General features: G+C 39.7%; 2 protein-coding genes and 1 long non-coding RNA gene across 5 annotated transcripts in view; 1 reads left to right on the top strand and 2 right to left on the bottom strand.

Annotated features, from left to right (window-relative positions):
* Positions 1–27,346, bottom strand: part of csf1rb (colony stimulating factor 1 receptor, b) — a 70,754-nt gene that overhangs the window by 21,937 nt on the left and 21,471 nt on the right. The window lies entirely within an intron of this gene.
* LOC140582464 (uncharacterized) lies at positions 163–26,268 on the bottom strand. Its single transcript, XR_011985437.1, has 3 exons — positions 26,142–26,268; positions 3,411–3,521; positions 163–1,043 (listed from the first exon to the last, which is right to left on the bottom strand). It is a non-coding gene; the product is annotated as an uncharacterized lncRNA (long non-coding RNA).
* Positions 14,990–21,662, top strand: cdx1b (caudal type homeobox 1 b). 3 transcript variants are annotated; one of them, XM_023824443.2, is made up of 4 exons: positions 14,990–16,029; positions 20,105–20,250; positions 20,444–20,561; positions 20,824–21,662. In XM_023824443.2, the coding sequence occupies exons 1-4, from the start codon at positions 15,618–15,620 to the stop codon at positions 20,955–20,957; spliced, it is 810 nt and encodes a 269-aa protein (XP_023680211.2). In that variant the 5' UTR covers positions 14,990–15,617; the 3' UTR covers positions 20,958–21,662. The 3 variants fall into 3 exon arrangements, with proteins under 3 accessions (XP_023680211.2, XP_072562669.1, XP_023680202.1); XM_072706568.1 differs by having other exon boundaries at positions 14,991–16,029; positions 20,102–20,250; XM_023824434.2 differs by having other exon boundaries at positions 14,992–16,029; positions 20,102–20,250; positions 20,444–20,958.

Below are 27,346 nucleotides of genomic sequence, written 5' to 3'. Positions count from 1 at the left end.
GTAGAACGTTATGTCTTATCTACTTTGCAACATCATTCTGCATAAAGACCTGCACAGAGGTACAGAGAACTGCCATAAATACCTAAAAATTACTGTCTGCAAAAAAGCTCCGTCCCCCCGTCGCCATAAATGGCTGGAAGACTGTAGGGTGGCTGAATTTATATATGTAATAAGTGTTTATATGATTAGTGTATCCAGCACACAGCAAGTTCCTTTTCTGGGACCGGAATATGTGGCATTTGACTGCAAGTCTCATTTCTTAGTTAATACTTGATTTACTGGCAGCCCAACGTGAAGAAGCACAATTACGCTGCAGTTTCAAAGACAAGAGGAAGATAAAGAAGCCAAAGACAAGAATTACCATCTTTATTTTGTTGGGGTTTAACGTAACGATATATGTACTATCACTCAGAAAGTGTTTGAACATTTGCAGCGCTGTGTAAGGACTTTTATGTACGCACACTGCAAGCCACTGAAAAATATCCACTTTTTTCCAAAAATTGAAATGTCTTTAAATAGGTATTCAGACCCTGTACTCAGATGTATCCTATTTCCTTTTGCTGTCTCTGAAACGTCTCTAGAACGTGGTTTCATTCCATCTGTGACTAATTCACTCAACCTGCTGTGATTTATAGGGACCCACAGCTTACAGTGTCTGGCTGAGTCTAAACCAGGTCATTTAGTGCTCTATTGTCATAGTGTCTCCAAAAGTAGCAAGACTGGCAACAAAAATGTCCACCAGCCTTGGCTGTTTGACAATGAGAATTCTGATTCCGGTGAAATCCATGGAAGGCCTATCAAACTGGCAGTCTGTGACAGTTATCAGAAGTCCTACGCTAATTAATCATATTTGCACAAACAACTTACTCTATAAATATGCTAGTCTTTAAGACTGAGAAATGTGGTTTATGAGCATCTGATTGGTTACAGTGGACGGAGTTTGGGGGGGGGGGGGGGTGCAGTGCCCCCTCAGTCAAAATTGGCAAGACCAGCACTGCACATGTTCTATGCTGGCACGTCTGAATAGGCGGTCTGTTGGTATCCTGTAGGGAGACAAAATAATGAGTTACGCATGCATCAGATATGTGTGTAAAACGTAGGGTAAGCAGGATGTGGAAACATGCAAACATCAAACACTATCCCAGATTCATGACTATGGTATCTACACATACGCAAACTTTTGCAAATAGAAAAGTCAAACGTCAAACCTACTGACCCTCATTCAAGCACAGCAGCCTCCACGGTCTAACTGAGAAATTGGTGTTGGAAATGAAATATGCATCCACCATGTCTTAGAAGATTGTGATGCAGAAAGAAGAACTTACTGTTCACAAAGGGGAGAAACTACATTTGTCTTTCACATGGTGTATCTACACTAAAACAGCACTCATTCGAAGGTAAGAGAGAAAGATAATACAAATGTGCATCTATCCGCAAAACCTCACAACCTGGGTGTAAATATCCAGCGTATTTGTTGATGCATTTACATTAAAAACTTCCTGCAACATTTTCATTCGTGCACTGAATGCAATACTGAAGACTAATAAGCTGTGAGTAATTACTGACTAATGTATGAATGAATGTGAGGATTAGCAGTCTTTTTGTTGTCATTGGCATTCACACGTGTGTGTGTGTGTGTGTGTGTGTGTGTGTATACACTCACCTAAAGGATTATTAGGAACACCATACTAATACGGTGTTTGACCCCATTTCGCCTTCAGAACTGCCTTAATTCTACGTGGCATTGATTCAACAAGGTGCTGAAAGCATTCTTTAGAAATGTTGGCCCATATTGATAGGATAGCATCTTGCAGTTGATGGAGATTTGTGGGATGCATATCCAGGGCACGAAGCTCCCGTTCCACCACATCCCAAAGATCCTCTATTGGGTTGAGATCTGGTGACTGTGGAGGCCATTTTAGTACAGTGAACTCATTGTCACGTTCAAGAAACCAATTTGAAATGATTTGAGCTTTGTGACATGGTGCATTATCCTGCTGGAAGTAGCCGTCAGAGGATGGGTACATGGTGGTCATAAAGGGATGGACATGGTCAGAAACAATGCTCAGGTAGGCCGTGGCATTTAAACGATGCCCAATTGGCACTAAGGGGCCTAAAGTGTGCCAAGAAAACATTCCCCACACCATTACACCACCACCACGAGCCTGCAGAGTGGTAACAAGGCATGATGGATCCATGTTCTCATTCTGTTTACGCCAAATTCTGACTCTACCATTTGAATGTCTCAACAGAAATCGAGACTCATCAGACCAGGCAACATTTTTCCAGTCTTCAACTGTCCAATTTTGGTGAGCTCGTGCAAATTGTAGCCTCTTTTTCCTATTTGTAGTGGAGATGAGTGGTACCCGGTGGGGTCTTCTGCTGTTGTAGCCCATCTGCCTCAAGGTTGTGCGTGTTGTGGCTTCACAAATGCTTTGCCGCATACCTCGGTTGTAACGAGTGGTTATTTCAGTCAAAGTTGCTCTTCTATCAGCTTGAATCAGTCGGCCCATTCTCCTCTGACCTCTAGCATCAACAAGGCATTTTCGCCCACAGGACTGCCGCATACTGGATGTTTTCCCCTTTGCACACCATTCTTTGTAAACCCTAGAAATGGTTGTGCGTGAAAATCCCAGTAACTGAGCAGATTGTGAAATACTCAGACCAACCCGTCTGACACCAACAAGCATGCCACGCTCAAAATTGCTTAAATCACCTTTCTTTCCCATTATGACATTCAGTTTGAAGTTCAGGAGATTGTCTTGACCAGGACCACACCCCTAAATGCATTGAAGCAACTGCCATGTGATTGGTTGATTAGATAATTGCATTAATGAGAAATTGAACAGATGTTCCTAATAATCCTTTAGGTGAGTGTATATATATATGTAGATGCTGGGGGTGCAAATATAGGCTTGTGACCAGCTAAACCTTATAAACCACAGCTCTCGCTCTCTAAGACAGTGAGATGATCAAGATCAATAATGAATAGGCTGAAACTGGATGCATAAGAGTCGTTAATTAGCAGAGGGCTTTGACACAGTCTTCATTAGCACCGCCAGCAGAATCACGTGACACGAGTCTGGCCAGAGAACAGAAACTGTGGGGAAAACAGCCCTTTTCAGGTGGGAAACTGGGCAGACAAGGACTGTGCTGGTCCCTAACAGTAAGGAAACACGGAGGAAAGCGAAACGAATATCAGACTGGTGAGTTAGGCAGGAAAGATTAGGCCTGTTGGGGCAACATGGACTGGACTTGTAGGCTTCCGAGGATTGAAGCTTATTCCAAATTCCTTGGGTAAAATTCACACCAAATGACAGACAAGTGGTATCACAGTCATAAAAATGGAATTACAGTATAAATATATCTACATTCAAACAAGGACTTTTTAAAGGTCTGTCTCAGTTTACCTTGATGTTCCCAGTCCAACTCATCTGCCGCTGAGTACCACAGTGTCTATAGGTGACTCATGACCTTCCTCTTTAACGTCAGTGCTTATGTCTCACTTCTTCTTGCCATAGCTCGAAAAACAGGAAAAGACCAGGGGACATATTAAAATAGTGTTCTTACTGAGACGCTGCAGGCTACCTGCATCTCGGCTGTGAAACTGGACCCCGCCCTGCCGTCTTTTACTACGCTTTCAATGCAATATTTCACACTTCCAAGCAATTACTGTGAGATTTGTACAATACAGAACACACATTAGATTTTGTGCACTAGTAGACTGTTTTATTGCAGCCTTGTGCACTACCAGACAGATTATCGTGCTATGTTGCTGTATTGTGTTGTATTGTGGTCAGTACCTGACTGACAGCTGAAACCTCATGTAAGGTTACTTCCCACTAGGGCTGTCACACAACCGATATTCCAACACACCGTCGAACACGATACGCAAAAATTCGTATTCTAACTATAATTAACCCATTCAAATTTTAGTGTCACGGTAGCCTATACGCGCAATAGACCGCTTGTTGTATTTAGTCCGGGTAAATATTTTTTGCAATATTTTTGCGATCGCCTGCAAAGCGTTTGCGATCCCACTACACCTGCCCAAAGTGACACCATGGATAAGCGTAAACCATGCAGACACGTCCTGTGCAGTGAGCTTTAAGCATTAAACTGCGGGGGACAATGCACACTGTGTAACTTTAATATTATATGTTTTTATATAATTGCACTGTGTCCATTCACCGCTAGTGACTTTAAGCAAGACAGCTGGGCTATTTGAACGTGAAGTGACCTCTTAGGGCAGGACTGGAGTTTGACACCCCAGTTTCAGGCGCTCCACATAAATGTGACGTCGTACAGGCTGCTCTTAATAAAAAATAAATACATATATTGAAAAAAAATTGTTGTGTTTTTTGTTTTTTTTTTTGGGGGGGGGGGTGTTGTCACAGGTATTCAAATATATTCAAATTGTGTGACATCTTGATTTTTGAAGAAAGTGACATGACAGCCCTACTTCCTACCCAAATAATTACTTGTAGAAGTCGACAAAAGTGACCAAATGGACCGTGTAGGTCAAAGTCCTCTATTTACCATGGGAAAGATGAACAGATGCTGTCATGCAGTGGAATTCGGTACCATTGCTTATGGTACTCTGGTTTCCCAGCAAACATTGGTCCGACGGCGACGTTGTGTCCCCGGCCAAAAACAGTCGAGGTAAGACGGCATAAATCGGTATATACACTCACCTAAAGGATTATTAGGAACACCTGTTCAATTTCTCATTAATGCAATTATCTAATCAACCAATCACATGGCAGTTGCTTCAATGCATTTAGGGGTGTGGTCCTGGTCAAGACAATCTCCTGAACTCCAAACTGAATGTCAGAATGGGAAAGAAAGGTGATTTAAGCAATTTTGAGCGTGGCATGGTTGTTGGTGCCAGACGGGCCGGTCTGAGTATTTCACAATCTGCTCAGTTACTGGGATTTTCACGCACAACCATTTCTAGGGTTTACAAAGAATGGTGTGCAAAGGGAAAAACATCCAGTATGCGGCAGTCCTGTGGGCGAAAATGCCTTGTTGATGCTAGAGGTCAAAGGAGAATGGGCTGACTGATTCAAGCTGATAGAAGAGCAACTTTGACTGAAATAACCACTCATTACATCCGAGGTATGCAGCAAAGCATTTGTGAAGCCACAACACGCACAACCTTGAGGCGGATGGGCTACAACAGCAGAAGACCCCACCGGGTACCACTCATCTCCACTACAAATAGGAAAAAGAGGCTACAATTTGCACGAGCTCACCAAAATTGGACAGTTGAAGACTGGAAAAATGTTGCCTGGTCTGATGAGTCTCGATTTCTGTTGAGACATTCAAATGGTAGAGTCAGAATTTGGCGTAAACAGAATGAGGACATGGATTCATCATGCCTTGTTACCACTGTGCAGGCTGGTGGTGGTGGTGTAATGGTGTGGGGGATGTTTTCTTGGCACACTTTAGGCCCCTTAGTGCCAATTGGGCATCGTTTAAATGCCACGGCCTACCTGAGCATTGTTTCTGACCATGTCCATCCCTTTATGACCACCATGTACCCATCCTCTGATGGCTACTTCCAGCAGGATAATGTACCATGTCACAAAGCTCGAATCATTTCAAATTGGTTTCTTGAACATGACAATGAGTTCACTGTACTAAAATGGCCCCCACAGTCACCAGATCTCAACCCAATAGAGCATCTTTGGGATGTGGTGGAACGGGAGCTTCGTGCCCTGGATGTGCATCCCACAAATCTCCATCAACTGCAAGATGCTATCCTATCAATATGGGCCAACATTTCTAAAGAATGCTTTCAGCACCTTGTTGAATCAATGCCACGTAGAATTAAGGCAGTTCTGAAGGCGAAAGGGGGTCAAACACCGTATTAGTATGGTGTTCCTAATAATCCTTTAGGTGAGTGTATGTATAAGGCGCAACTTTTTTTTTACAGGGTCATATAACGAACACTAAGGACTCCTTTCTTACCATAATTAATTTTGAATTATTATTTTTCACACTTGTTTTTAATGTATATATAGTAGAGTCTCAGTCTCCAGTTTCACACAGAAGACAGTCCCAGCCCAGGCCAGTCCCAGAGGACACCCCAATGTGTGTGAGAAACTTGCAGTTCCATCTTATGTTATACACATTACATAATAGGCTGTTGTCATTAATGTATAAACACATACATACCCCTGGAGATACAAGGGGACCATGCTAACCACTAAGCCACTGTTCTGCCACAGAATTACACAGTGAAGTGTTCCTCCGGTCCAGAGGAAATGAATACGGCCTCCTTATTACTTCACAATTTAAAAAGATTTAGACCTGGTGTAGACCTGATTGTTTTCCAGCTATTCCTGACCTTGCAGCTTCTGATTGACGGAACACACCTAATTAATTATCAATCAGCAGTAAGTAGGGCAGGTATAGTTGGAAAGCAAGCAGGGGCGTGGCACTCGACAACCAGGGTAGAATACCTTGGATTTAGTTATTGGTAACGATAATATGGCTACAATACTTGTCTACACAGCAAATGTGCCAGTGTTAAATTAACACTGCATGGTGTCTATATGTGACCACAACATTCAGTGTTACCTTTAACACTTTTCAGTGTGCAGTGAGTGTTGTTTTTACAGTGTTAATATTTATTAACTCTTATAGTGTTCAATTTACAACCTAGAGTGTTAGGACAACGTGTCTCCACATCTTCCCAAATTGCAAGCCCATATGGGTGGCACACAAGTATAAAATGGGTGGCCCATGTCTGCCCTATTTTAATGTACTCTCATTTGAACTCATTTGGGCATTCAGCTGCTGTGTTTTACTAACCCACCATAATAAGAAAGACTTAGACCAATATAGCCTTTTTTCTTTTTATGCAAGTTTTATTTCAATTCAGCTCATAATAATCAAAAAACTGTTCTCAGAATCCTCTGTAGTATACAAGTGCGTGAACTGTATGGCACCAAACACAGATTAAGAAGCTAGGCTCTGTTAGACTGCATCACATAATTATTTAGAAGGGCTGAAGGAGTGTATTTCTGCTAAAGCAGACATAATGGGTGGTGGCCTCATTGGTTTTAGACCACAACTTGCGATAATAGAACAAATCAAATCACTTTGTTCATTTAATATTAAGATTTTCATTAAGCTTAATTTTTGGAATCCCACCACGATCGAGGCTGGTATGGCACTGATATTAGTCTTTACCACATTTCATTATCTGTATTTTTGTGGTGTCTATTGTATGTTAAATGATGTGGGCAGTGTTTTCTTACATACCTGAAGTAATTTCATTTGTAAAGATACAGAAGATCCAAATGATCTTCCTGGAAAGAGCAGACTTATAAAAGAAACAAAATGATTGGTTTTCCATAGCAATTTACTCCCAGCCAACGCCTTCTCTAGTTAAATCTCCCCACCTGGTCCTTGGCTGGAACGCAAGAGCCATTTTGGTGGTTTTTGTTCTCTTGCGTATTCATCACTATCGTGGTGGATTAAAAAAAAAATCTATTAAGTCAAAAACAGTACTGTTATGCTATGCAAATAAACATCCAGCACCATTGGTCTACAGGGTGGTACCAGGAGCTGCACAGAAAAGGGTATCACAACTGTCCTGACACTTTTCCCACATATGTTAATCATCCAAAGGCAGGACTGGCAGTCAAACATACTCCCACACTATTAATATATATACACCAATCTGGAGACACGTTCTTCAAGAGCTTTTTCTGTGATGCAACAACAACATGCTCCCAGCTCTCTAATCTTCAAGATTTGTCAGAACCAAGAAAGCAAAACTTTAATACAAAAGAAAAAGTTGTAAGGTCCTTTTTGGTCAGAGTCTTTCTCATGATGGTGGGTAAATCTGGGATGGCTCTTCAGATCCTCATAATGTCTTGTTCGCATATTAAAATGGGGCAGATATGTGGAGGTGGAGACTCTTTGACAACACTCTAGGTTGTAAATTGAACACTATAAGAGTTAATAAATATTAACACTTTAAAAACAACACTCACTGCACACTGAAAAGTGTTAAAGGTAACACTGAATGTTGTGGTCACATATAGACACCATGCAGTGTTAATTTAACACTGGCACATTTGCTGTGTAGGTTGAATTGGACCCTAAGGAGTCTAAATGTTTGTTACATCCACAAAGTAGTTCAAATAATAATACGTGGGTTGCTGTGTTTCTGTGTGTGGTGAAACATTAATAACGGCATGTCCTAATGTTCTCTTGCTTCTTAACAGCTGCATCTCTGAGAGAGCACAGAAGTGAGGGTACGTATGTATGTTAATGGTCTGTTCCAGCCATGAGCTTGTCCTATCAAAATTTGGTTTTACAATTTTTTAATTTTGTAATAGGTGGCACCAGACCCGCAAGAAGCACTTACCCCATGCCAACTGCAAGTAAGATATTATATATAATATACAGTATGTGTTGTGTTTAAAAGCCTAGCCAGTAAAATAAAATACATAATAAAGCTAAGTCAATACGCATTCAATTTGCTGTCAATGTTTGTTAGAACTACAAGTATTTGTTGTATCGAATGACAGTAATGATACCAGTGCTTCTGCTGGCTGTCAATTCAGTCTTGCACTTTGTTTTCATGACCTTATTCTCTCCGTTAATCAGCAGATGAGTGGTTGTTAAAGTGTATGATTTAACGTTGCATGCAAGTAACATGCTGATAATATTACAACTACAATCATTGTAATATTGACCTTACATGTAAATTTTCCTAATAGTGAAGTAATCCTGAGTAATTTCTTTCACAGAATCATGTCGAATGCCTTAATGGCAAAATTCAACATGAGGGGTGGTGGCCAACTGCAAAAGAAGCCATTTAGAGATACAATCATATTCAATATAATTCAAGGTAATTTTGGCCTTATGATGTGAAATTTTGTACTTTATTTTTTTTTTTTTATTGGTACCTTTTATCTGTTCAAGGAATATTGTCTTAAAGACCACAGAAATGTCCTGTTTACTTTACACTGTGTTTACCACAGTGGTTTTGAAGGGGAAGGGGACATGCTATTTTTTCATTCACCTAGCACACATTTAATGCAGAACATCTTTTATTAACCAAAGATTATTCAACAGAAAAATGTCGTGTAATGCATGTTGATTACTTTTTTCTAATGTTTCGTTAATGAAACTGATAATGTTGTTCCAAGATGTATTTTTAATGTCGTTGTAGGATCATAAAGACAATTTTGCCCTTTTTTAAATTTTTTTATATATTCAATTCCCTCAGATGCAGTAAAAAGATGGAGCGCAAATGCAACAGACTCCGAGATTGAGGCAGCAATGGCTGAACACCTAAAACATGCTCCAGGAAGAGCTGGGGGTGGGGGATATAGGAAATGAGCCCATTGACAGAAATAATTCATGTGTGTGTTCATGTTCTTGTTCTTTTCGTTCTTGTTTAATGTTTAATTGTTACTATTTACAGTTCTACTATATATTTAGCCTTTGTTTAAAAATGTTGTATACTTTTATATTTGTATGTGTGTTTGTATGTATGTGTTTATATATAATGCACTCAAATATTTAAATATATTTATTTGTATATTTATATGTATGTACTGTATATGTTATATAAATATATATTTTTTTCTTATTTAATACAAATAAGAAATGTTTTGTAATGTAAACGTGGATTAAACGTTGTATAGACGTCTTCCAGTGGTCATCAAACGTCCAAATGTTTGCTGGGTTTCTACCGGCAGCTGAATCGGCGTCTCTAAACTGAACTGGAACTGGAATGGGTCACTGGAGCTGGGGACGCAGTTTTTAACAAGTCTCTCAAACACCGTCATGATCCGGATTTTAGCACGACAGCCGGGGAGTCACTGAGACAGGAGGGCTTGTTATGCTACCCACTGAGTGATGACCAGTGTAATAATAGAGGGGTTCATACGGAGACACGAGAAGAGAGAATGAAGAACAATTCCAGGTCTTCAAGCTGAGTGGTCCCAGCTCCTTTGACTGGAGGCTGAATGTAGGCATTACATCCATTATCACTGCTGACATCGTTAAAGTTAGACTTCAAATGTAGATAATTATTGCTGTATAAGCTTAGTTTTCCTGTACATATCCGGAACGTCTGATGTTCTCTCAGCACAGAAGATCACGGGCACACAGCCCCCTGCGATCCATGACATCCTCACTACACGCTGTCTCAGGGAAAGTGAACTGTATCAGACGGGACCCCAGCCACCCTGCACTGTCACTTTCCACCCTCCTCCCATCTGGGAAGTGACTACAGTCCATTCGGACGCGCACCTCCAGGTTTAGGAACAGTTTCAACTGCAATCAGACTCATGAACAATCAGTAACCTTGTGTCACCCCCAATGCTAACTGCACATATAGTTCTGCCACTGTCTCTGTCTCTGTTTATTCCCGGAATTCTGGTCTTATTTATTTATTTACTCATTGTCTTGTTGTCTAGATGTCTTGTTGTCTATGTTCACTGTCTGCAGGAGCACATGCAAGCAAGCATTTCATTGTACATGGTACTCGTACTTGTACACACGACAATAAAGATTTGAATTTAATTGAATTTGTGGATTAATGGTGATCTACGATTTTTTTAATGCAGCCTCTGCAAGATCACAGTACATGATTGTATTCTAGGTTATTTATATGTTGGTCATGGTCAGTCTTCCAGGGTTTACTTTTATCTCTGAGAAGGCAGGAAATGCCATTAACTGAGCAGGGAATGTGCTGTGCTGCCCTCTAGTGGTGAAGTCACAATACTCCATTAAAATGAACAGGAGAGGAGTTGGAAACTTGGTGTTTATAACTCTCATCACTGCCTTCAGTGTCCTTCTCCTCCTCCATAGTCAGTTTCTCCAAGACAAATCATTTTCGGTTTTTCTTTGTATTTTTTGCACTTAAGCCTGCTAAATGAGGGCGTTGGAGGAATGGAGACATTGGCTAGAAGGGGCTCTGCATCCCTTCCAAGTCCTCACCGATCACCGTAACCTGCAGTGCCTGAGAGAGGCCAAGCGTCTGAATGCCCGTCAGGCTCGCTGGGGTCTCTTTCTTACCCGTTTCGATTTTCAGGTCTCATCTCCCAGGCTCGAAGAATGTGAAGGCTGATGCACTTTCTCGCTGTTTCATTTCCACACGGAATCCCGATCCAGTGTCCTGCATTCTACCCTCTACCCTCCACCTCTGGTCGATTTTCATTTGGGAGTTCCTGGTTCAAAAGAGTCAGAGAACCCCTCGTTTCAACCTCTCTGCAAAACCCATATTTATTAAATAAGTCACATGTGGATTGTTTTTCAGGTTTCTCTTTGGCAGTAGCTGGAATGTGGAGGGGAAGCGTGAGTACATTATCTCAGGCGTTTCCACAGAAGCCATGAAGCTGATCATCGAGTACGCCTACGCGCGCTGTCACGGCTGACAACGTGGAGCGCCTCCTGGCGGCCGCTGATGAGTTTGCCGTCCCGAGCACCATGCAGCACTGCAGCGACTTCCTGCAGGACCAGCTCTGCGTTGAGAACTGCGTTGGCCTTTTCAAAATCGCCGACATCTACCGCCTCAATGATCTGTGCCAGTCTGCCTTCTGCTTTATCTTGAAGAATGTCAAGGAGGTCACCAGCTCCTCAGAGGAGTTCCTAGAGCTCACTCAGCACCAGCTCAGTGATATTATCAAAATGGATGAGCTCAGCGTCAGACAGGAGGAGGTGGTGTTTCCGATGGATCGCGCATGAGCCTTCTAGCTACAAGGGTGACATGTCAGTACTGCTGCCCAAGGTGACTATAAAGATACACTCTTCTCACTGACATGTGGACATAAGAATAGAACGCTAACTCAGTGAACTCGCTAGTCCTTAATATTGTATCTAGAGACTAAACCTAAATTTCCTTGTTCCATAATTCTACAACTTAGACTTCCAAGTAATACCTGTTTCTTTTGAGAAGTGTCTAAGGAAGCAACATCACATTTTGAGCCCAATTTTATATTTTCAAGAAACAGGTTAATATACTTTGGTTTAAATTTTGGTTGTTTTGGTATGGGTTTTTTTTCTAATTAGTTTACATATATATTTACATTTGCATATGTCTGGTGTGATAATCATATAACATTTCACCTTTGAAATATGTGGGATTGATTTTCCTGTTAGACAGTCTGTACTTTTCTCACGCGGAGGCTGGGGAAAAGCCAAGAGAGTATTACTTAAAGTTAATTTCAGTTAATTGGTTAATTGTTGAATGACGAAGGGTCATTCTTTACTTACGTCGTTTATCTTGTTCGCTATTCGCTAAGTTCAATCACTTACGGAAAGCCATCGCAGAACACATTACTTTAGAACAATGTATTGTTCAGTAACATTTGTAATGAGAAATCTAATGTAATATCTCAAAAAATATATATTTTAGGCCACAAAAATTGACTTGGAAATGTCACTTGATGAAGTCGAATTACAAACAATGAAATGAACTGTTTCAAACAAACAGAAAAATATTGAATATATTAAAAATGGTAAAGAAAAAAATATAGGTAAATGACTCCGCAATACTTGGCAAAAATCAAACATTGCAGCGTAAAATGCATTTTTAATGCCTACATTAGCCTGTGAGGCTTGTAGCGTCTGCATAAGGTAAACACCGTAAATATAGTGAAGAACAGTAAACTGAAAATATACGTATAAAGTTTTTTTTTATTTAATTTTTATGATTTAAATAAAAAAGGGAGAAAACAGCCAATCTTAATGACATCCCATATTCATGATGCCGTTACTTGAAAAGCTACAGTAAAAATCCTCACAAATCAGTACTCTAGCGCACTGACCCATTCAGTCGTATCCAGTTCTTTCAGACACTCTAAACAATCTGAAATCAAGGAGGAGAGGCCTTGGAAATCAGGGAGAAAACAGCCTCTGTTTAATGACACCCCACAGTCCAGGAGCCGTCACTCAAAAACGCAACAGTGTCTCGTTGTCTCGTTTCACGATGTACTGTATCACTGTATATGGTGGAAATGACAATAAAAGTCACTTGACTTGAAATTTCTCATAAATCACTTCTGGCACTATCCTATTTAGTCTCATTCTCTATTCTCAAATTCTTCAGACGTTTTGAAATTGATGTCGAGGAGATTGTGAAATTCTAAAGGTAGTATACCAAGTCCTCCTGATGTTTTATTTGAAATATTTCTCAACTTATGTTGCCGCAAATTTCATGATTAAAGTCTTCTACAGTAACATTTCTTATTAATCAGTGCTGACATTTTTATATTATGTGGCGATTAACAAGCAACAGTCTCCGAGCACTTAGTGGAGATTCGCGGTTCAAATCGAGTCACTAGCTCCCTCTACTGGCGGCTTAGCGTTGCTTCAGAATGATTTATGGTGGACCGGCGAATACGTAGTCAGCTTCAGCCTTGTAGTGGATATACACCTCAAACAGATTTCTGTACAGCCACGAATATTAACACACTAATACCCAGGCACAACCACGTGACTACTAAACCAATCTAGGTTTGACAATATAATTGAACATGATGACTAGATACTTTCTGAAAGGTGAAGAATCCCAGCCAGTGCATAATGTGACGTATTCACCCATTCGCGGCACGTCAATGAACTGTGCGCCTTGTCAAAGAAACTGCTTTTCGCTTATTACAGGAATTATGAGATAATTATTAACTCAATACAAACAGATACACATCACCACTGCTGGGCCCCGTGCAACACAGGAAAACAATGCCAAGCGCCAAGTTATCCCTAAAGCACAGTTAATCGTACCTGCCCGGTTTACGATGTTTACTGCCTTATCAGCACGCTGAAACCTTGAGTCATTTTGCAACATTTCATGTTAAGAATTAGGTCAAAGTTGTATAAGACGTTTCTACATGGATGGACGGATGGATGGATGGACGAACGATACGTTGCAGGTAGCGATGAACTTCAAACATATAAATGGAATTTCGGCATTTCAATGGAGTCATAATCACAAACCCATCAACACGGATGAAATTATTGTTACTGATTTAGGAGTTACAAATATTGAATTTGCCTGCACATATATACAAACAACAATGTTTCATCTATAACATATGCAGGCATTCGAAAATAAAATCCACATTGCCAAAAACCAGTTTGTGGAACTTTTATTGATATATTTAATTAAGGACGTGAACGATCCAAGTACCAACTACGCATCTACAATGCAGATTTCTTTAAACTAATATTTAAAACTAATATTTCAACGTCATAATAGGCGTATATTATACGCATAATGTAACATCTTCATATAATCAGCAAAGTGCTTTTTTCCCCTAAGGTTGAGGTATCACAATATCTGCCTGCAAGACTTGGTTTAAGGATTTGTTAAGTGTGAACATTGTTCCAAACAGCGTAATCACAAACGTGCGTACATTTCAGATTTATAAATAATAAACTAACAAATAAGCAAATGCTTCATGAAGAGTTCCATGTCTGTGTTCCTAAAGTTAATAAACTCTAAAACGTTCAAATTAGTCAACAAATAAAAGTTTCAAAATCATTTTGTTTGGTGGCTTATATATTCGAGTGAATTTGGGCTGGAGTTAATATATATACAAGGCATATATTACCTTGCAATGGAAGGTAATGCTGGGTAAATATACATTCGCGTGCGTGTATATTACGAGCATTACCCTTTGTATTCCCGTACCCACCAAAAAGGCAAATAAAGACACGTAAATTACGTTGGTTCAGCAGCCTGAAAATTATAATCAAGCCAGCAGCTAACGGTCATTATGTCTTTTCAACATATGGTTCTGCTTTTTATTTTTTAATCTTTAAAGCATTGAACGATTGTTCCCTGGCCTGGTTAAACGACAAATTATGGTACAATTTTGTTCATGTTCCTCAATCTGGTCACATTGATGCCGGTAATGATGGTTTCTGTCATAGATCTATAAAACTAACGAAACTTTTTCGAATGGTGGCATGCGTGAGATTATTCATTATACTTATCACTTCTCATAATCTTTAGTTAACACAATATCATAATCTCTATAGTCCAAAAAAATAAATTTCATTCCGTCTTCAGGCTAAATGAACGTGCGAAATTGAGTTTTGAATATGCCATTTATTTCACATTAAAATGCATTCGATGTATTTAAATGAAAACAAACCCCCAAAATTGTGCAGATGATGGAAAAACGGCACAAATGAATAGCTAAAAATGTTGAAAACATAGATCTTCTTTTGACCATTAAATGTATACATGTTAGTTTCTTCATTTTTAAATGATACTACGTTGCTGGACTGTGACTAATCCGCCGGTACAGGTCAACTTTAGGCAGCACGTGCCGTCTTCCGCTTTACGGTTTTAGTCGTTTCTTTTTTTCATCCAAAGCAGCCCCAGTAGCAGCGATGACAGCCTTTGAAATGCAGGCCCCTTTTTTTCAATGTAAATTTAAGAGGGACGCGGAGGGAGATAAAGGCTATAAAATTCGACGTCATAGTGGCTCCGTTTAATTGGCAGTGAGTCCGTCAAACAAGAGTGCAGGTAAGGCATCCAGGAAGGACTGGTACGGTTAAAGAAAAACCAGAAGGAACGAGGCAGGATTTTCTTTTCGGAGTCACATTATGATCAAGAGATCCCAGTCGGAAAGATGTACGTGAGCTACCTTTTGGAGAAGGATACCGGCATGTACCCCAACACCGTGAGACACCCTAGCCTCAATCTGAACCCTCAAAACTTTGTTCCACCGCCTCCTCAATACTCGGATTTCACCGGATACCATCATGTCCCCGGGATTAACAATGACCCCCACCACAGCCAAAGCGCAGCTTGGAATCCTGCCTATGTCCCTCGGGAAGAATGGGTTCCTTACGGACCAGCAGCGGGTGCCTCCACTTCCAACGCCGGGCAGATACCTTTCAGCCCCCCGGAGTTCCCTCCCGTACAGCCGCCGGGGCTTCTCCCGCCGGCCATCAATCCGACTGTCGGTCAGCTCTCTCCAAATTCCCAGCGAAGGAACACTTACGACTGGATGAGGCGCAGCGTACCGCCATCAAACTCAGGTAACGCCGATTTCGTCCGTCAATCATCTCACCAAGAATGGAAATGTGAAAATCCATCTGACAGCTACATTAGGGTGGATGGGTAGGATATTTCGTTGGTATAAAATAAAGAAAACGTTTAAAGGTTTAAAGTGAACAAATATACATTTAGGTTAAATAAGGGGAACAGGTTACCAGAATTATTCGGCTATGGGCTACAGGTGAATTCGTGATAAATGTTTAGTTTCCTGTATTATTTGTCGCATTTTAGCACTCACTGTCTTTTATGTAGCAGAGAAACGTGTTAGCATGTCTACTTGTAATTTGGAATAAAATGGTGCAACTGTCATGGCGACACTGAATCATGATAAGCGGCTATGGATGGATGGATGGATGAATCAAGCTATTAATGTTATTCTTGTGTTAGGAAGTATTCACGTTGTCAACGAAAATATTTCAAAATTTCATACATATTTTGTAAAGAAATGCATTCGGGCCCGAGGAATTATTGTAAGGAAATGTAGGCCCGTTGTGTAGTTTTTACATTAAGTCATTTGTTACCTTATGAGAGGCAAGAGCCTCTTGCGGCAGTTAGTGCATCATCCGGACCTGGTAGTCGGTAAAATTTTAATCTTGCGTTATTTAATAGAAATCTTGGGTTTAAATACTTGAAACGTTCCACTTTCCGTCTTTAATGGACCATGCGATTAACTGTAAGAGCTCGTCAATTTTATGGGCACTATATCGAGCCTGTAATGGATTTACAAGGTGAGGGCGTCCAATCTTTTAACAACTTTTTACTTCGGGTAGTTATTCCCAATTATCGGATTATCCCGGGAGCTCCTGGTCCGGTAATCGTTTTACCAAAGGTTATGATGATTACAGAATTATTATTAGAACAGATATTTTAAAAATCAGGCTTTATATATTTCATTTCCACTGTTGGATGGTGATGCCACTTATATACATGGTTATAAAGCTTTTGCATTATTTAGTAGTAAGCTACCGTTCGTATAGTAGGTAGGGAAATTCTAATTGTTCTATTATAGCATTAATAAAACAAAATAATTTCACTCGCTGCTTATAGAATCGTGAAAATGGGACACATGGCAAAATGGGACAGTTAAACTTTGCATTCAATATATTTGTTTAGCAATACTTTTATTTTCGCTTCTACAGAGTGCTCAAGAGGCATTAATGCATTTAGAACGATATCAAGTTGGGATTCAGAATACTGAAATGATTTTTTTCCAGAAAGCAAATTTTCGGAAAGTGTACCATTTTAACAATACTCACCCGGGATTGTTCGTAATTTAAAAGTAGCCAGGACTAAGGAGTAGGAACGCGTCTGGGCGAAGAACCGCTTTTATTCCGGTAACTGGAAATGAGCGCCTTGTTTCTGAAACAAGCGCAAAGTAGCCTTAGTCTCAAGAGTCTGTCAAGCAAATGAGCCCCGATTTACTTTGATGTATGTCGGGTTACACCGAGTGCTCGCATCATGCTAATTGTTTTGTTGTCCTTCTTGGTTTTTCACATTGTTAGGGAGGAGATCGGCTGTATATCTATTGCTCTGAAGCTTATCTCAATTTCTTAAAATGAGTCGAGCATTTAAAAAAACTTGAAATAAAAAATATTTTTAACTTTTTAACGCTAGATTCGCATTGGGATAATCACAATAATTAGGCGTACACCTATAGAACATTAAGTAAAATTAGAATCAGAAAAAGGGAGGGAAATATATTGTAAAACATTGAAGCATAAAGCAAATCATAAAACTATCAAAATGTTTTATATTGTGACTGTTTGAATTAATTATTCAAATTATTATTAATATAAGTACATTTGTAATTGTAATCACGTGTTGCAATTGTCCATAATATAGGTCTATAATAAAAAGGCCGACAATAACAATAATAATAATTATTATTATTAATAATAATTAATTAATGATTATTATTATTATAAAATAAGCCCTAATACGATTAAACTCTTTTCAATGATATAATTTAAAAACGAAAGTATAAAATGCGCGAACATAAACAAAAGTTTGACGCTGTATATCTGTAGATATTTTGTATCCAAATAAACAAAAAGCAAAAACGGGGGAAAAAGCTATTTGGACTGAAGAAGACCAGCAAAAAAGCAATTGAAAAATATAGTAATATTTTTTCCAGCTTACTGATTTTACATAGTGGCGTACAGCATTAAATAGTTCATATAAAATTATTAAATGCATTTTTTAATTTGTTGTTGAGTTTCTCTTTTTTTAGCACAAAAATGAAAAAAAAATCTACATATGATTTTCTTCATAAAACACTTTGAACCAAATGTTTGAACCATTCATCGGTTTGATGTAGAAAGTTTTTTGTTATAGGAAAATAAAATTTCATCATTTGAAATAAACTCTTAAATTAAAATGAAAGCGAGGGTACTGAGGGCCGTAGTGGTACAGTCCATCGTCTGTTGAGTAGCTCTCTACAAGTATGCAGCTTTTGCAGAAATAATTATGTAGAACTGACCACGGGAACTTCACAAGACTGAGAAATTACAATATTTATATTTTCCCGCGACTAAAGTTGTTACAGATGTTTCTTACCCATCACTTTTTATATACAAATAAATCAACGAATTTGGACTTTTGGACTCAAAACGTATGAGACACACACATTCTGTCTTTTATAATTAAAGACAGCTGTGCACTAATTTTCGGAGCGAGCAGAGTTATACATACAGGTTTGAACGTTAATAGCTGGTAATGGTGTTCAAACGCAGAAGGGATGTGAAGACTTGGGCGTATCATAAATTTCCTAATTGCTGTCTTTTGTAAGTGGCTTCTTCCATTTACAACCCATTTTAACCCAAATTTGCTTCCCCAGTGTGCACGGTTATCTCGTTGTCCGAGACGGGGAATTTTACGGTCCGCGTTACAAATTAACCCCCAGACAAGGGCTTCGCCGCGTGCACCCTCCCGTCCCATCCCCTACCCATTTTTTCCCCCCCATGAACTTCCCATTAGCTGCAACTGCAAAAACATTCATCCGAGATTGACATGACATCATAGACATCGTGTAGTAATAACTCTGCTGTTATCGGCAGTGTCGGGATAATTAAATAAATAAACGCCAGCGCCAAAAAAATATGCAATTTCTTACGCCGTACGAGTAAATGACGGTGTCGTGTCGTGCATAATACTGTATGCATGTGCTAAATGGCAAACAGCAATAATGTAAAGCTCCCATGGCACAAGTATTAAATGCTAGGCCCACACAACAATAAGAACGACACTTTATTGACGTGGGGAAGTTCTCCGCTCGCCTACTCCCTCCTGCTCTCCCTGACACACAGACATAGAGGTGAGAGTACGCTGTCAGGAAAGGGCAGCCACCCGCAGCGGCGCCCATAGAGCTGGGGGGTTAAGGGCCTTGCTCAAGGGCCCATGGACATGCGAATATTCTGCTGAAGCCGGGACTCGAACCGACGACCTTCCGATCACAGACACAAAAGCTAAACTCGCTGATGCTACATGGGATAACTGCCTTAACTGCAGTCTCCCCGTACAAGTACCGTTTCTACACATTGCAAAATAGGAACGGAAAACCACGTTACTGCGTGAACAGTCTTGTGATTATGAGAGTTACGCGGTTTTCTAATGTCAATTTAGACTGGATTTCCACCCTCGCCAGTTCAGACTTGCCCCTCCAGTCGCTTTCTCTGACATTTATTTTAATTTTTAACTCGGTTACTTCCAGCGCACTCATGCACGGAAATCAGAATAAACTGACTTTGATATACAACCCAATTAAAAGGTAAAACAAACATTTTAAGCGTACGTCTGCGCCGGGGTTTTAATTCGGTAAATGAACCGTTCAAGGACCGTCCTTGTCATTTTAAATGTTTGCTTTTGTTGAGTAGAAAATTAAGTATTCAAGAGCATACGGGCCATTAATTTAAAAATCAATATGGTTAAATCTAGCTAAAATGCTGTACTGCTTCGTGCCCTACCCTATTATTTAACAAAAAAACATGTTAATCTCTGGATTCAATTCAATTCAATTTATTTTTTAAATGGACAATATCATGTGATTTGTTTCAGCAGGAAAGACTCGCACAAAAGACAAGTACCGGGTGGTGTATACGGACCACCAGCGGCTGGAACTGGAGAAGGAGTTTCATTACAGCCGATATATCACAATCAGGCGGAAAGCAGAACTGGCCACAGCCCTCAGCCTCTCGGAGAGACAGGTGAGCGCAGCCGATCATGTGACCCAGGAGCTGGTCCAGTAACGTTACTGCCCCTCGCCGCCACCACCACGTGCACGTGCGAGTCATCGCATCGCAGCGCACAGTTTTTCGATCTCCCCTGACACGTAATTCTGCGCCAACCGTCACCACAACCTTCCGCACTCCCTGACTTTACAAAATACCTTCGGTGCAGGTGAAAATCTGGTTCCAGAACAGGCGTGCCAAGGAGAGGAAGGTGAACAAAAAGAAAATACAACAGCCGCAGCAGGCCTCCACGACTACACCCACTCCCCCCGGCATCGGGACCCCCGGTAACGTCGCCATGGTGACCAGCAGCAGTAGCGGTCTGGTGTCGCCTTCCATGACAATGGCTATTAAAGAAGAGTACTGAAGTCGGCCCAAATTGCAAAAAGAAAATAGACTGTTCGCGGCAGAAAAGATTAAATAAAATAAAGATGTTAAAATATACAGCTCTGGGGAAAAAATTGATTTTTTCTTAAAAAAATTTAAATTCTTAAATTTTTTTTAAGTCTGCTTTGTTTAATCTTCGTTTAATCCTGGTCCTGCTGGCAGTGGCTACACTGAGCAGCAGGCTGCTTCCAGGCTCAGAGTTTCACTGGGAACGACCAGAAACCAGCCAGGTAGAGGGCAGAAGCAACTTTCTAATGCCAAAGACGACCGTCAACTTATCTGACAGTGCCTCATAAATCAGAGGATGACATCAAGTGACCTTCAGAAGGAACGGGAGACATTATGTGCAGGTGTGAAGTGCACTGCTAGGACAGTTCATATCAGGCTCCTAGAAGCAGGACTGAAGTCCCATAAAACAAGGAAGAAGCCCTTCATTAATGAGAAGCAGGGAAGAACCAGGCTGGAGTTTGCAAAGGCGCATAACCATAAATTGAGAAATCAGTGAAACTAAAAATGTTGCTGTGGTCTCTTAATTTCTTCCAGAGCTGTACTTACGGGATATAAATATTATATATAATTATGATTTTTTTAATCATCTGCTATTTCCTCTATAAATGCTGTCCTGCTATTTTCAAGCATTTGATGGACACTAAAAAATATTTGTAAATTTTTATAATTCGGTTGTTCAGTTTGCGATGTATGTTTAAAGTTGTTTGTATGAAAGGTTTTATCTTTGTGTTGCATAGTAATTCTATTTCAGTAAAATGAGATTTTACTTGAAAATGTGAAGAGCATGAAGACAGATGTTAATTATATGGAGGGGAATGAAGCTCGGACCTACAGCTCATGTTTTCCTCTGATTCCGCATGAAATTTTACTTTGCTGTTTTTGCATGCCAAGCATTTATTACACTGTGTATAATAGGAGTCTTGCATTACTTTACTGAGGAATTTTGTATGGAATCAACAGGCCTGTTATTATTATTATTATTATTATTATTATTATTATTATTAAGCTGTGAAGTATTTCAAAAACATAAATAAAGTTTAATATTTTTAAACAGAAATGTTTCCAGGTACCAAATTTGTTTATTTTTTTGGGTACATAGCACACTGATATTAAAATGTAACAATATTTCAGTTTTGTGGACAGCAGAATGTTTTTTTATGCCGGAATTTTCCAGAATGGTGTGGAAGTGGGCTGACGTGTCCAGGTCATGCTGAACCAGCGGTGTCTGTTTCGGGGGGGGGGGGGGAATGCACGGCGGAAGTAGCCGTGTCACTGGAGTTGTGGTTATTGTAGCAAAATGGAACAGAATCGGGAGAGCACAGCTATTTAATGCCCCGTATCAGGAGGACGTTTCTCAGATACCCGCTATCGTCTGTATTTTGTGTGCGGACATATTTGTCGATGTTACACTCGCTGGGAGCGGCGACCAAAGAGCACGGTGAGCACCTGAGCAAACACGGGCTGATGGATCCGCCGAACCCAAGCATCCAGGTCCCCACCAGGGGGCGTTAGAGTGGGCCCCACCCAGGGCCAGTCTACACCCTCCTCTGGACCTGGCCTGTGTCCATCACCCTACAATGAGGTGTTGATAGAACCACAGCCTGGCTTTTCTGAGCTGCTCCTCCCAACCTGCCTGCAGTAATTAGGGCAATCAGTGTTACACCCCCACCCCCACCCCCACCCCCACCCCCCCCCCAATAAAAACAGGTGTTGAAACTGGTTCAAGGGTGGAAGACCATGTAAATCATGCTAGCCATTCTTCCTCCTTGCACGTCACAAGGGGCTTCTGTTCTGACACTATAAATAAATCATGGGGGGGTGACTTCCTGTATTTGTCCAAGGGGCTGTGCTCCCATAAAGGTCAAACCCTATAATCGCCCCCCGGCTGTTTTATATACCTCGTAGGCCTACTATATACCGTTACGCGTATCTTTTTACTTTGCTCAAGGCTTCAATAGTGAATTTCTGCTGGGACTCCTTCGGTCTGTGAGCAGCGCGTTGATATACTGTGCTCTTGCCCTGCTCCGCGTTTCTGCGTTACCCGTAAATTTGAAGATGACCTTGAACTTTAAGCTAGCTTTGTGTCCGTGATATCAGCCGTCGTCAAACACGGAACTGCATCTGTGATTGATAAGCGTCACCCGCAGCCTATACGGGAAGTATTAAAAGCAATATCTGAAAATGCACAATTCACACGGACGCAAAGAAAATACCGTGCCGGTTTAATTAACGTTCAATTTACATAATCTTACATCTTATTTAATGTCAGATTACCTTTATCTATTACCATCATAGTACCTTCCTTATAAGTCAAAACAACTCGAGCAGGAGTTTATATGTCATGTTACTGTATTGCATTGAAACAAGGCGGGCTTTTACAGCATTACAAAGATTACAGCGCTTGTAAACACCAAAACCTCTATAATAAAAACCACATTACTTATTCTAACTGCAGGCTACATCCGTTGTGCAAAAGTATGAGGTGGTGCCCATTGGGTCTGTGTGGATTTCAGTATTTAGACACACTTGAAACAGTGTCAGTAACTCTAAAAAATTATTTCATATATTTGTTTGTATATCTCAGAGAAATGCGGGTATAGTCCAAATTAAGTTTTATTGTGCAACATTTTTAAATGAGGCAAATAATTGGTGCAAATAAAACAGAACCGAAGATAATCACACAACTTTCGCCAGTCCAATAAAGCTATTTATTTGACAAATTACCACGTGTTTATGGGGCAGTTCTACCATAAACTTTTGTATTTACAGTATACTTAGTGCCCCCTAATACCCTCTATATTGGTTACATTTATTCTTAAATAAACAGAGGAGCAGTAAAGCAATAGTAATCAAAACGGTGTGCGAGCAGTAACTGTCCGTAAACGGTAGCCACGCTTAAGTAACAGCATACTTACAGTACTTGATCTGACTGCAGTATAGTACTCAGGATTTATCTGAATGCATACCATCGCTCTCTGCTCATTTGCATAAGTCTTATGAAATCATAATCTACGGATTGTTTATTGTTACTTCGTATTATTATTATTATTATTATTATTATTAAGCAGTCAAGTATACAGAAATAATATTCTATGTTTTAAACAGATATGTTCGAATAAACATATAATCGAATAAATAATCTTCATGTTTAGTGTAGTTATGCGCAACATTATATGTTTCACGTCAATACAAATGGATATAGGATTTATACAGTAAAATGATTTCCTAAATTACGACAATAACTGTATGCTATCAAAATAAAAGCGTCCTAAGCATTGGTGTTTTGCTAATAATGTTATTAATATTCAGTAGTTAAGGTGTTCTCATGGTTCTTAAGCTTAAGGATGTCTGAAAGTGCTGTGCTCCGCCTGACTGACAGGGGTCACTAATGCGCTCCGGCCCTGCCTTGCCCTGTTCATGGCCCCGGTTTGTACCATCAAGGAAAACGTATTGGAAGAAAAACACTCCGAAGAATAATCATCTTGATTAACCTTTGCTTTGCTTGTACATATATATAGACTCTTCCGATTCTGTAAAAGGAAATTCAATGTTAGCACGGTTGCTGATCGCTGATATGTTAATGTTTAACCAATGAAAATATTGTCCAGTTACCCTACCTAACTACCTGCTGTATTTTGGAATAAGAGAGACTTTAACACATATTACTCGAAGTGCAGTACCTCACTTTTTTTGTGTGAGATACTAAGTGTTATTAAGTGTTAATATCCAAACCAGCATAATAATATCTTTTCGGATGCTCTCACTAATATCGTCGTGTTAGGCACGTGATCTGTCTCTGTTTTGCTTTGCAAATCTTCACAGCACGTAGGCTGCTTTAGCCAGTATCGGAGTAGTTAAGAAATTAACTTTCAACTGATAATTACCAGAGCCGATTAATGGGATACTGTGAACCAAAATATCAAACCAGCAGTTAATTTCTGATATTAGTTTTACTAATCTTACTATCATTCAGTTAATAATCCTTCAATCTATTTTTTTCCCTATTGGGCTATTAAATCTTTTGAAGATATATGTTTGTCATCTATACATCTATATATACATCTGCCGATAATACCATATAGGCCTAACTGATTATACTAAAATATATACACTGTATAATAATAATAATAATAATATACCAGTATGTTACTTATATAACACATTTACATTAGAAATCACATGTAAATTGCTCGTATGGGCCTATTTAAACATTTTGCTGAAATTCAGCAAAATTTGGTTAGTAGGCCTAAATAAATAACCACACAGAAGATTCTGGATATATGTTTAATACTTACAAAATGTAAAAAGATAGATAATTTAGAAGATGACAATTATCTTAATTAGAGGGTGATGTCCAGAATTCCCTTCAAAATCTGACTAGGTTACTTCCGCACCTATAAATAATATTTAATCTGGGTAAATACATCTCCTGATTTCAGTTAAATTTGATTCATAACATTTCCGAGGAGATTCATTTATCTGATGCCTAAACATACACAGCAATGAAAATAGTCAATGAACTAATTATTTATTTATTATGCAACTTGTGTTAAAACACGACTGTAATCGATTAATTAGCTTCAATTTGTTATTAAGGTTGTCCACTAAGTAGACTTTCATTATTATAACAGTCGTTTGCTAAAATTGTTTATTAAATAGGCCTATATAAATCGGTTTTTACCAGATTTCAAGACACATCATTTATTTAACAGCTAATTTCTTATTTTTAACTTATGTTTTGCATAAATCATTTGCAGGGATATACCAAAATATTACGCTTGTGTATTTAACTATGTATGTGTATTTGTATGTGGACCAATGTTAGTTCAATCCGATCATCTCAATTTCTAGCTATGGTCCTGAGTATTAGCCGGGTGCAGAGACGAAAGTGTCGCGAATATTGAAAACCTACTATTCGTTTCGGCAATTCATGGTATTCATTTACGTCACGTTTTTTCTCTGCATCGATCGCAACGACGCATTTCGTTATCAAAATAATTTAATCAATTACACGTTTCAAGCGATATGGGAACTTTAGATTTTAATTTTAGTTAAGGCTATTTACATCTAATGTTAATGAAAGAAATGATTTCACATCATATTTAATGGTCGTGGGAAATTTGAAAGCGCATTAGTTTTGTATTTTATTGTATTTGTTTCATTTATGGTTCAACGTCAGATAATTCAGGCTGGTTTATCAGGAATTAATGGCTATTGGGTTCTCCAACAGCTATTCACTTCGCAAACTGGATACTTTAATTGTTACGGTATGTATGTTGTTTGTTATATTAGTTGGGACATGCAGTCAAAATATCTATTTGACAAACACATAGACGCAAGTGAACACTGACATTAAAAAATAATAGTATTTTCATTAGATTTCTGGCGGGTGGCTTAAGGCGAACGTCCGACGTCATGGTTTAATCACGTGACTTACCGAGGTTCGCCTTGGCCGCTCAGGTTAAACTCACCTAGATGTTCTCGGTGCGGCTGGCAATGGGGTGGCCAATGCAAAGACACGAAAGTTTGGGACTACATTCCGCATCGATCACGAGTGAAAGCTGAACGCCTTACACCTTATGCTGCTGACGCCATGATTGTTCCCGCTAACAGGGAACGTACCCAGCACTTTACGTCACGTAGACGTCTTCTCAGAGTTGGCAGCGAACGTTCTTACTGTAACGTTAATGGAACATTCTTTTCACGTTTTACGTTTTAACAAAGGTTCTGTCAATGTCAGCATGATAGAAGTATTACCTAAATATCCTTTTAACGCAATTGAAGTTGAAAATTACTTTATAAATGTGTTTGACGTGGAAAGGGTGCTATTTAGCCTTGAACTCATGACCTTTGACATGTCAAGTGTATTATTATTATTATTAATTGTTGCAGTAATTGTAGTAGTGGGATAACATTCTGGGAACCTTAACTGTAACGTTTGCTAAACGTTCCTAGAACAAAAAATTATTAACGGAGTGGATGGAGATTTGCAGAAGCCCTGGGGTTAGTTCCAGAGAAGCACTGCATGGAGACGAGGGGCAATAACAGCAAACAGTGAATCCAGAGCTAATGGTTACTTCACTCAAGGGTTTGGAGGCCGATGGTTGGATGGATCTTTACTTCAGACCGACAAAGTCATGGGTCTTGATGTTTCAGTAAGAGCAAACAGACCATTAAAATGTCTCTGTCGTCCAGGTTTTTATTTAACAGCCTCTGTCTCCAACGTTATATTAACAAATATTTCTCAGAAAAGAAATTCACTTTTTTTCCCCCTGAAGACACGCAAACAGATGCTATTATTTAAATTTCAGGTGAGAGCATCAGTGGTGTATAAGGGCCGCATTGCATTACGTCACTGACATTAAAGCACTTTACCTTTCAGCTCAGAAACAAAGAGCACAGATGCGCTTTAGTAACCGGGGGTGAACCCTGCCTTAACCCTAATGCGCACAGATATTTTGGGTACATGAATTAAAGAGAAAGACTGCAATGATACACAGTGTGTCCAGCTGGACCATCTTCTGGCGCAGTCCCTGGCATACTGGGTGCAGGCGTGGAACACATCAACCCTTCAAATCACAAGGTCCTCGGACCTCAGCCCCTAGCAACTGAAACATTTGGAGGGTCATCCAGGCGCATCCAGCGCTTGGAGAGGCGTGGCACATTGAGCACTGCA

Source organism: Paramormyrops kingsleyae, chromosome 24, assembly GCF_048594095.1.
Source record: "Paramormyrops kingsleyae isolate MSU_618 chromosome 24, PKINGS_0.4, whole genome shotgun sequence".
NCBI classification, from domain to species: Eukaryota; Metazoa; Chordata; class Actinopteri; order Osteoglossiformes; family Mormyridae; genus Paramormyrops; species Paramormyrops kingsleyae.
This window is presented reverse-complemented; position numbering and strand designations above follow the sequence as displayed.

Excerpts from the sequence above, each read along its gene's own strand:
- cdx1b (XM_072706568.1), top strand. The coding sequence starts at position 15,618 with ATGTACGTGAGCTACCTTTTGGAGAAGGATACCGGCATGTACCCCAAC. Across the intron at positions 16,030-20,101 it reads CGTACCGCCATCAAACTCAG|CAGGAAAGACTCGCACAAAA; the intron begins GTAACGCCGATT and ends GATTTGTTTCAG. Across the intron at positions 20,251-20,443 it reads TCAGCCTCTCGGAGAGACAG|GTGAAAATCTGGTTCCAGAA; the intron begins GTGAGCGCAGCC and ends CCTTCGGTGCAG.